Source organism: Spodoptera frugiperda, chromosome 1, assembly GCF_023101765.2.
Source record: "Spodoptera frugiperda isolate SF20-4 chromosome 1, AGI-APGP_CSIRO_Sfru_2.0, whole genome shotgun sequence".
NCBI classification, from domain to species: Eukaryota; Metazoa; Arthropoda; class Insecta; order Lepidoptera; family Noctuidae; genus Spodoptera; species Spodoptera frugiperda.
This window is the reverse complement of record NC_064212.1, coordinates 4,865,220-4,877,399: the sequence shown is the minus strand read 5'-3', so window position 1 is coordinate 4,877,399 and position 12,180 is coordinate 4,865,220. Positions and strand designations below refer to the sequence as shown.

The 12,180-nt window shown below is 38.0% G+C and overlaps 1 protein-coding gene across 1 annotated transcript in view; it reads left to right on the top strand.

Annotated features, from left to right (window-relative positions):
• Positions 1–12,172, top strand: part of LOC118273713 (zinc finger protein Xfin) — a 35,953-nt gene extending 23,781 nt beyond the window's left edge. The window contains exons 2-5 of the mRNA XM_035590813.2: positions 1,997–2,950; positions 7,089–8,485; positions 8,581–8,749; positions 8,863–12,172. Of these exons, the coding sequence (XP_035446706.2) occupies positions 2,003–2,950; positions 7,089–8,485; positions 8,581–8,749; positions 8,863–11,412 (5,064 nt within the window). The 5' untranslated portion in view covers positions 1,997–2,002 and the 3' untranslated portion in view covers positions 11,413–12,172. The remainder of the gene's footprint in view (positions 1–1,996; positions 2,951–7,088; positions 8,486–8,580; positions 8,750–8,862) is intronic.
• The last annotated feature ends 8 nt before the right edge of the window (positions 12,173–12,180 follow it).

The window sequence follows — 12,180 nt, the reverse complement described above, 5'->3', positions numbered from 1 at the left end:
TAGTGCAAGTCATCCACCACACACACATAATTATTGACAAATGAACCGCACAATTATGTCAAATCATCGAACTAGCCGCACAATATTTGATAACTTTGGGAAATTATTTGATTAGGTAACAAAAATTATGAGAATATTTCATTAATTTAATTATTGTATTCATTGGAAACATTATAATATCAATAAAATATGCATATGCATAAAATTATATACAAAATGCCTAAATTATTTACACTAATTCGATAAAACCATTTATGTTTAATACACAAATAAGTACATTACTTTTTAAACAAAACCCCTAATTGCAATTATCTATTGAAATTGAAACGCATTATTTAACGACCCCATTAGTTGAAAACAGTAGCACTATTAACACTTCATTTCTGTAAACATTTTCAATTTAAATTCAGAACTATTTTAAATATTATGTTTTTAAGAATAGTTTGTCAATGGGCTCTTCCGCAAGGAACCCTAACCATAGACAATAAATCAACTCGCGATCACGACTCATTTCTCATACAAATACGCTATATTATAAATACATCATTGAAATGAGACTCATAGGCACGATACCTTGTTACAAATTTTGACAATACCTCCATCTCCTCAAATCTCAACCTTAACCACCTGCAACTAAGATCAAAATTACAACAAAGCATCTCGAATCAGACGCTACAGCTGTTGGTATTCTCCTGTACGTACAGCAATGTAGATACATGTATAAAGATCAGTACAATGTAGTTTTGACTGTATGCTTAGGAGATAAGGTTTATAATTGTGTTTCGGGGATGTGTCGCATTTTTATCCGTCCTCAGCAGACCACGGTAAGTCAAAAGGAAGGGTTATGGTCTGTTTGTATGGTGTTTGTCGCGCCTGATAAAAGCTGTCCCTTACTTTCATCCCTGATATGCAGCCGAAGCAGGTTTTGGTAACATTTGATATCAAGCAAATTACTATTTAAGCGCTTACACTTTACTTTATTCATACCTTCTTTTGTATAAAGAAAAAAAGTTAACATTACAAATAGTCAATAGCGATTATTAATAAACACTTGTACTTAAACAGCTACGCAATTTTCACACGTCTACACATTTTTTTCAGTTATGTTTTAATGAACTCAATTATCTACTACTTAAAGCATTTTTTCATTAAACACACCACGATACTATCATCAATTATGTTTACTACCATAACATTTATCTAATGTGCGTTTAATGTACGTAAAGTAAGTGTCGAACGATTAACTTAAACTTTAAACAATAAAAAGTTTCGTATCTTTATAAAAGACATCAACGCTTATGATTTGTTTAAATCACTTCTATTGTACTTAATTGGTTTTGACAACAACAAGTTGTTTACAATTTCTGCTCACTTACTCACTAAAGGTATTAGATTCGTAGAGGCCTTTACTAACATTCGTAGCAGGCAGGTACTTCTTATTCACCCCGCACTCAAGTACCCACCTCTGTTGGCGTTTGTAAATCTGCTTACCTGTGCTTCATCATTAGTCTTCCCTTTTGAAACGTTGCCCTTATTACGTGATTACAAAGTTCGCACCGGCCGCGGCCGCGCTCCGTATAATGATGATGTCGCACACACCGCAACCTAATACAAAAATGTTGTCGACAACATCCCGAGCACAAGCTCTCATTAGACCGCTGCCGAGTGGAGGTCGTCCGGCCGGCGGCTCCCCTTGCCATCGCCGAGGATGAAAAACATAGGAACACGACATCGGGCGACCCTCCGCCCGGCGCCCCGGCCCGCGCCCACGCGCCCTCCGGCCCGGCCGCCAGCCGCCACGCCGCGCTTGTCGGCTGCTTGCCTGAGAGCCGGCCGCGGCGGCCGCGGCGCCTCATTCAGCCGGCGACGCTCTCGCGCACCGCACACGTGTCCGCTGCAGCGCGCCGCGCGACACCCGACACCCCTCGCCGCCCCACGCCGCGCCCGCGCGCCCTCCCGGAACGTTTAACCGACAACGAACATTGTTCTGTTGCAGCGGAGTATGCTACAGCAGATGTCCTCGCCGCCGAGCGCACAAGCCGGCGAGGTCGCGACTGTCGTGCGCCACCTTGAAGGCCGCGTCTGTGGCGACGTGTCTTCGGAGGAGGCCTCAGACGCTGCGGATGAATTTGAGTTACCACAGTGCAAGATAAGGCGGAACTATAACTGCACTAAGTGCACGTTCTTTACGCAGAACCCGCGCGCTTATCTCGTGCACACGCGAGACGCACACTTCGTCAGACTGAAAATTTACGATTGTCCGTACTGTATTTACGCCTCGAGACATCATCAGAAGCTTGTAAGGCACGTCAAAATGATACATGGAGTATCAAAGCCGACGACTTCCTCAACTACTACCAAAGCTGTGGCTGCGTTATCACCACCCTCATATGAAAACATGGAGCCAACAGAACGCATTGAAGACTTACTCGAAGAAGTCGAGGACTGCGAGGATATGATGATGGAAGTCGATGAAGACTCCATGGATGATAACGACGTCGACGGCAACAGAAGTGTTGATCAATCAGCGCCCTCTGACGGGTTAAAATCGAAAAACAAATTTTTCTCATGCAATAAGTGTAACTATGTCACCCACATAAGAGCTAGATTCACAAAGCACGTCAAGTACCATTCGATGCCTATGATAAAGTGTACAATGTGTGATTTTCGAACACCATACAAGTGGAATTTGGATCGTCATATGAAGAACCACGGTGGTACTGGGAGTTTCCATTGTTCGATGTGCAACTTCACAGCGGACATCAAGCAGAGTCTGACGGTGCACGAAATGAATCATCACACACCGGCAGCGGGCCAATCGCTGTTCAGCCGCCGCCGCAACCGGGTGGGCGCCAGCGACACGGTTACCGCGGAGCTCGACGCAGCGAGCGCGTTGCTCCCCAAGGAGGAAGAAGGGAGCGGCGACTCACGGTCCTCACACTCGGTCTCGGTGAGTCGCCGTCGTGTATGTGTGTTGTGTGCGTGGCGAGGGGCCGCGCCCGGCCGCTGCCGCCGCCGCCGCCTCGCCGGTACCACCGGTGACGTCACACCGTTGTCACTCTTATCATGAGCGCCACCGCACATGGATTGCACTCGACATTATATCGCTTCTCGCAACCTTTTGCATCATGTTTACATTCGTGCATGTCTCGTTCACGCTTGCATTTGTTTTCCACGCTTGCCAATGTTATATCTAGTCGTTCCCACAACCACAGCACCTCTGTCTCTTAACTAATAGTAATTGCAATAGTAACTTTAAGCAAAAGTCGACGTTCATAACATAAAGATTAAGATAAAGATAACTTGTTTACAAAATAATCACTCAAAACTGTAAACATTCAGATATCAGACTTACGTAGGAAATGCATAAGTATTATATAATTAGGTCCTAGGAGCGACTCGTTTCTATAAAGCTTTAAAACAACACTATCATTTCGACAACTAATAAGGAAGCGTCAATAACCGCACTTCTGCTTACCACAGCGCTGCTTCCTAACTGTTCGGTACGATCGACCCGAACATCGAACCCAGACACCGTATGTAGGCCGCGCGTTCAATCCACTGCACCCTTCGTCGGCTGAATACCTTGTCATTATAAATATCGCAGATCTGTCGGTGACGATTAGATAAAAATAATTCAACGTCCTGAATCTAAATTATAAGAGATACAAGATGTTTTTAAAGCCATTTCGCGATCCCGTAATACACAAAGTGTGTAAATATTTTCAACTAAAGTGTGTCGCTTCTGCATACCGATGTTGTTTAGGAATCTATTAAAACACTCTTTATCAAAGTGAATACAAATAAAAATTAAACTGTCAGTGTTTCAATCAGGAAATTGAATGTAAAATGAATGCATTTCTTTCGTGTTTCAATCGATTTATGGTCGCGTAGGATAATAAAAACATAAGGAAATTTGGTAAACTTTTCCGACTCTATAGGACAAAATAATAATTAAATATTTGTTACTTCTATTCTTTTAAGTAAGATGTCACGAATTTTTGTCTGTAGTTTGACATCCATCATTAAAGCCTTACAGCCTTAGTCCCTATCATTAAAAAAACCGGTCACTTGAAGAAAAAACAATCTAACATTAGTCTTCAGTCTATAAAACCGTTTCTCTGTAAAAAATGCGGCAGTCCATTCTTCCTTCCTCGTCTCGAAAGAGGACAAACGTTTTTCCCGGGATTAACACCGTATTTTACCCAAATGACACTTAGATCCCTTATGAACAATTAAAATGTAAACTTAACACGAATTATACAGTATGGTGATCACTCATATGACTTAAATGAAACTACAAGTAGTACTCGTCCACAGAAGCATATTACAACTAAATATTTCAACGAAAACCGAAAATTAATAATTTGAAATTTTCATACAAAATAAATAATAATTAAATTCTGTGTGAACAGCTCCATTTACCTTCACCACAGAAGAGCTATGATGTTATAAGTTGCCTAGGAATGTTACGAATATGCGGCGCGACTGTTATAGTGCCGTATTTGCAAAGAGTGTTCAAATTAGATCAAACAGAATAATGCACTTTTTGGCTTACCTACTGGGCCTACTTCGCTCATTTTTCGTATATCGTCAGCCAAGATGATAACAGATATGTGGTTTATTAAGTCATAAGAGGTTTCCCTATACGGTATAACTAATCCTAAGATATTAATAAAACGTAAATTACTAATGGCCAAGTCGATTTCGGTGGGTCAATCTTTGTTGCGGACCTAATATCAATTAGCTAGATCTCCACTGATAATAATACATAGAACGTGTATATAGGTTTATAGAGATTTACTAGCTAGAGTATAGAGGGTGGTCAATGATGCTTTCAATCTATGTACTTACTTTACATAAATGTATGTACATAACTGTTCTTACGGTACTTAGTACATAATAATGATTTAGGTTACTTAACCCGTGGCTTAACAATTGTATTCGATACACCATCGTCTAAGAAATAGTCTAAGTAATCATTAAATGTTATTGGATCGAAAGGTATTCTGAATTCGATTGTGCTATTTGAGTAACTGCAAGTTCTTTTCCCAAATATAAAATCGCAGTCCTCGCAAGTTAGATAAAATATTAGTCATTTGTTAATACATATTTATAAAACAGTAGAAAATGCGGATTACGATTTTTTCGACTTTGTAAAACGAATAACATGTGAAAGTTTCGCGATTTTCTGTATTAGGGTACCTGAAACAAATAACACACAAAGTAAGTGCCCTTTAAGTACATAGGGATTTAAGTTCAATGCTTCACAGTATCATACTACAGTCTACAGACTTGATGTTAAATCACTTTCAAATCTATACTGCCTAGATATGTTTACATTAAAACTCTCCAGCTCCCGAATCTAAACTATGTAGACTGAATAACGCTTGACTTGTGCCCGACTCAAATATCTAGACTAGACCGAGTTACGACTCTGCCTATTTAACTATAATATGCCTATGGTAACTAAAATAGTCCTAATTTACCGTTATAAAACTTACAGCCGTACTTAGTCATTTAATGGTTACTTAAACCAGTCCTTAACAATTGTTTTCAGAACAAAATCGTTACTAGGGAACAGTTAGTAACAATTACATTTCTTAGAGATAGCCGCATACCAACATGCCTGTATTCACAAAACTACTGAATTTTAATGAACCACGAAGCTGCGATAGGTGACTTTTAGCGTCATTTTCAACTACCAATTACTAAGTGAAACATAACAACACAGGGGGTTAGTTTAGGTGTTACGTCGTTTTTAGTTAAGAGATGTTTAAGGGTGGTTGGCATAAAGGGGCCTAAGGTATATTTTTTATTGTTATCATGAAAACAGTGTTAGGTCACACTTTTTCTTTTAGTATCCAGACTAGATTCAGTTAGTTCCTAGATTAAGCACTTTTTCGTGTAAGAGTTAATCCTATGACGCTATTACTGAGTCTTCCTTTTACGGGAAATGAAATAACGAATTCTGTTTCACAGTCCACCGTTTTGGTGTTAGTGCTTTTTTCATTTGTACGTAATTTAGTAGGAGCTTGACTACATAGACTACGAAAGTTGTTGAACTAATAACGTATTAACGAGTCATCTTGGACATTTAATTAATTTCATATTTTTCTATATGAAAATTGTCTTATCATGAATATTTCATAACATTTCACATATCAATATCAACAATGCATAAATGCAATATGCATTTTTCTAGATGTGGTTAGCACAATTGTTATTTGACAGGGTCTGTTAGTGATTAAGCCTCGTTTTTTTATTCACAATTTTCTCTTAATTTTCTTATTAGTATACATTAAATGTAATTTATAATAATATGTCATAATCGTCTCTGTGTAGACAGTACAAAAATTTTACAAAATCGAATTTAGTATGAAAGCGTAACAAACGGAATCTTTGTGAGTAAATTAAAACATTTGAGCATGGTCTACGTAGTTAGTTATTATTATTATTCTTAAATAATTCAATCTGTATTTTTCTTCACGAATACTTTTTTACTAAACGTATTTTCAAGTTTCTCAGTAAGTAGATATGTATTTTCTCAAGTGAGTACGTAGATGACTTTAAGTGTTTGTTCCGAAAATTGTATTACTCCGTACTTTTCTCTTAATTGTTATTTGTATGTTTGTGCACTCGTAGATACGTGTTTTTCTATGTGTGACGTTACTAGAAGTACCTTTCTTACCGTTAATTTCAGGATAATTTCATCTATTTTATGAAACCTTGACCCAAACCCTTATATGTTTCACAAATCCTAATATCTGACTACAAAATGTGCCATAATTATTATCACCATGGGTTACACAGGGTTCTAAATACTGGTGCATAGTAATTGATATCAACTATTAAATAAATAATTGTTATTTCAAGTGATAAAATTAGTGGTCTAATCATTTGAGTCTGAGGTTCCAATTCACACCTAATTTATATATTCAATGTTGTCGGTATCACCCTGATCCCTTATGCATGTGATAGGTATTATTTGGAAACACTTGCATGATAAGTCTTCGGGGAAAAACATTATTAATAAAATAAATACGTATACAACAGTGATTAATGTATTACTTTATCTTTAATTTCAGGATATGGGGCTTCAATACGCAGAAAGAGAACTAGTCAGTTGTAAAAGTGATTCAAACGATGCCACAGCGTCGCATGATGGAATCGCGAAAAAGGAGAATTCAAATGATGGCTACAGCCAGCTGTCACCCACACACAGTTCTGATGAGAAAAAACAGAGCAGAAAGGTCCCTAGACCAATACCACAACTCATACCGCTGAATTCTTCAACGCCCAATCAAAAACAATGTTCTGGCGAGCCACCAAACAAGAAGTTTAAAGAATCTCCGCACAACGACATCGATGACGTCTCAAGTGAAAATTCACTTTTAACAGGAAACCTACCGACCAAAGAAACCACAGGACGCAAGAAAAATGAATCGTTTTTCGACAAATTGAAGGAACGACTGTTAACAGAAACTGGGGAAGAAGGATCTCTAATATGCAAGAACTGTGGTTTCGAAAGCAAGTGCTTGTCAGAACACTCTGTTCACGAGAAGAATTGTGCGCCACACGCTAACCGGATCAATGCGAACGCACCCCACAAAAGTTTAAGTTCAACTCGCTGCCAGAATTGCAGACACAGATGTAAGTCGAGTGCAGATTTATACATTCACATGCAAACTTGCGGAAATAGTGCAAAAATTGATGATGAAAACGCACTAAAGAATCAGGATAGCAATGATGGAATCATTCCGATACATGAGAAGGAAAGTGAACCACATCCAATGGAAAATATCGTTTTTGTTTGGAACACTTTCAATCAAAACAACCCTAACAAGTTTGAAATGCCTCTAGATATAAGTATCAACGATGATAGTACCTTACCGGCGGAGTTACAAAGAAATTACGACGCCGAAATTGTGGATGACAATGAGAGCATGAATCTATCACCGAGTCAAGCTATTGGACGGAAAGTGTTTAAATGTCCACATTGTCCATTTTTCTCCACCACAGCGTCGAGATTCCACGTTCATATCGTGGGGCATTTGAACAAGAAGCCATTCGAGTGTTCCCTCTGCAAATACAAGTCAAATTGGAGATGGGATATAACCAAGCACATCAAATTGAAGTCAGCCCGGGATCCTGAACATAACGAAGCTAAGGTACTCATGACCGATGAAACAGGACGTCGTAACTACAGCAAATATAATAAATTCTTAGCGATGCCAATTATGAATGAAAATGGAGAAAATGAGTTTCATTACTTGGATCCTAATACTGCAGTGGACAGCTCAATGGAAATAGACGAACCATTTAATGATATATCGGACGCAATGAACGTACAATTTGAAATGCAGCCACTAAACTTGCAGACTCAGCATACTGAAGACAAATACGACTTTTTAGAAAATAGAGCTCTGGACGATATCAAGAAACCTAAAAAAACATTATGGAAATGCAAAAAGTGCAACTACAAGTAAGTTGTGTGTGAAAAAACACGATTATCTATATGTTATTAAAATTATTGCCTTTGATATGTGTATTTACGAAATGTTTTCGTCTTGTTTTCAGGGATCCCTCAAAAGAAGCTCTCTTGGAGCATGTTCGACAGCACTCCAGATCTGATGAGGAACCGAAACCAATGCCTAAGAAACTCGAGAACAATACTCCTGACCCGGCTGACCTGGCGTATCGCTGTGGCCATTGTAATCAGTTATCTAACTGGAAACATGTTATACAGGTACGTCTCTATACCTAACATATGTAGGTATTTCAAATCATTTTCCTTTCTCCAAGTATAAGATATTTGTACTAATATGCTTCATTGTAATAATTTCTATTTTCTGTTTTCAGCGTCACTGCCGATTAAAGCATGATGGAGTGATAAAGGTTATAACAACAGTCAAACCTAAACCTGATCCACCGATGAACATCAACGAGATCAACATTGACACCTGCAACAAGTGTCCATACAGGACGAGTGACAAAAAGCTCCTCATCGCACATTTGCAACAACACCAACCCTCGGCCAGCTCTATCTTCAAGTGTTACTTCTGCCCATTCTTCGTAAAGGATGAACCTGAATTGATACAACATTTACTTCTTCACGGCATAACTGACCCAGAAGATTATATTGCAAAAGCCATGGGGACTAAATCCCCTGCACCAGAACCGCAAGCAGCTGCAACTCCATCAATGAACCACACCAAACGACACAAATGCATCGAGTGCCCGTACGAAACCAACAGCAAGTCACAATTCATGTATCATGAACAGTTCCATCGACTGCCAGCCGATACACCTTATAAATGCCCAGAATGCAACTACAGTGTATCCAAGAGACACCTTCTGCATCAGCACCTACGAGTTCACGGTATTGCAACGAAAAGAATGGAATCTGAAGCCGAATTAGAAGCTTCAACGTCATCGCAAAATAAATCAGACTCAAAAGCTGACTACCACAATACTTTAGAAGAAATACCCTACGTTTGGGTTTCAGCGAAGAACGAGTTCCATAAAATGTACAAGTGCCGTTACTGTTCCTATGTAAATGCTATCAAATGCAAAATACCTAATCATGAAAAAATTCACTGCATCGTATTCGAAAATGATACAACTATTTACAAGTGCTTGGAGTGCAAATATACCTGTGATAACGCCGTCAGGCTGTCAGAACATTCCAAGTCCCATGGAGAAATATATGGTCGTATCTATTGCCCTGTTGAGGACGACGTACCAGATGAAGAACAGATCTTAAAACTAAGGAAAGTTATAGAACTTGAAAAAATAACAAACCCAGAATCATGTTCTAGAGACGAAACTCCAACTGAAAACAGAGAAGTCAAGTTCTTATACTTTTGTCAAAAATGCCCAGCAAGGTTCTTTGAAGAAGGAGAAATAGAAGATCATAGAAAGGGTCATGATGAATCACACACATACAAATGTAAAAGTTGCGATTTCTCACTTACAGAAGAGGACGACTTGACAGTGCATACTATCGTTCACACGGATGAATACCACACGAAAACAAAGATGCTTAAGTTCATTCACAACACTCATCCTTCACACCGACAACCCATATTAGAACTCGTTCACTGCCCCAAAACGTCAGCAATAACATGGATTGCCACTGGTCCCAGCAAACTTGAAACTGGCGAAATTCATACGAAAAAACATAGTGAGACAAAAAGTACGCCAAGACAATACAGCTGTAACCAATGTCCCGCGAAATTCTTCAAAAACTCCGCACTCACATATCACATGGGGCTACACGGAGGAGAGGGAGAATACAAATGTAAAAAATGTAACTATGCCGTAAAGAACATTGGTAATTTAGCCAAACATGAATTACTTCACGAAAACGAAAATAAGACAAGTTGTGATTATGAATCTGGTGAAGACATGGATTATAAAAACATTCCCTTGTCTGGCACTGATTTGTTCCAGAGAAAGACTGAGGCACAGAAGAGAGTTTTAACAGATAAAGATAAATTAGTAAAGCCTAATGATCATTTCCCACCTGTTCTGCAGGCTGATCCCCAATTCGGTTACTTAATGCATGGTAATCCTGAATTCATCTATCCAACGTACCTTAAGAATGGACGACAAAAAGAAAAACGATACAAATGCCACAAATGCCCATCCGCCTTTGAAAAAAGAGAGCAATACAAGATCCATTTATCATTGCACGGCTCCAAACAAAGGTACAAATGTGAGTTATGTGATTATTCTGTTAAATACTATGCTAATTATGTGCAACATATGCGAAAACATCAAATGAACGATGAAGCGCAAGCTGAGAGAAAGAAAGGCAGCGACACGTTTATGGAATCTGAAAACCAAGAAGATGTCAAGCAAGAAGATAGCAGTGATAACATTAAACTTGCTATAAAAACTATGCCGAAGGGCGCACCGAAGAGTGACTTCCAACAATTCTCAATCAGTGACCAGCAAACGTTACGATTGCTGCAACGAAGACGGTCTATGCATAATTTTGGAAAAGATTTTAATGCATCGGACGCATCGCCGACCAAAGAACGCAAAATGCACATGTGTATATTATGTCCATACGCTAATCAGCGTCAAGATTCTCTAAACAATCATTACAGACGACATGACGACTCTGATGTTTTAAATGCGGGAGGCCATAAATGTCCTCATTGCGATCTAGCGGTGGTGCAGTCACATTTCCTTCGTGAACATCTGAAGACACACTTCAATTACCATAAAACTCTGATTCCCGAATGTTTCGTGGCTAATGAAGATGTGTCCTTTACTATCACCAAGTTGGATGATGATAGTAAACCAGTTGATCTCAAAATAGACATACAAAACAAATGTTTTGTAGGTAATGAAGAAAAGATATTTGTAAAAATTAAAACTGGAGAGTTACTAGTGGAATAAGTTTTATCATTAGGTCTGATAAGTGATTAAATTATACTTTAAACTACATAGATTAGAAATTGTTTACAACAATGTATAGTTTTAGCCTAAGCCAAATGAAAAATGTTGATGTTCACCAAAGCATAGCTTGCCATATTAGAATGTAACGATTCTGGCCATTTTGGTTATTCATTGGATTAATAAAAAAAATTAAAAATTGAAATTGCTTTTAAATCTGAATTACTACAAAATGCTTAAATTAATAGTATGTAAATCAAACTTTTATTAATGCTTTGAATTGTATTATACATAACATGATTTTAGAATTTATTGTTGTTACCAACAAAAAGATTGTGAGTTGTTTTACAATCAACAGATTGATTCATAGTATGAAACCTGACGAAAATACTGATAAAATTATCTAGTGTTGAAGAAATTGGGCCTAGAAAACTGTTTGGTAGCTTAAAAGTAATGTTTTTATTTATGAAAGAAATTCGTTATCAAAATTGCGATTTCAGGTCAATTACGATATTTTGTTTTGATAACTTTGTACCCAATATGTGATTCTGAAATACTATATTATAACCGATTGTAAAAATCCAACATTTCTATGCATCAATAGAAAGCTAATTAGAAATACTGAATAGTAATTTATACTATAATTATGATGTGTAATCATAGTTTATATTAGTGCCAGTTTTATATACTTTAGGTATGTCCTAAAGGACACATTCCTGTTGTGCAAAATGTTTTATAAATATATGATTATTCAATAAGAAAAGTAGTTTA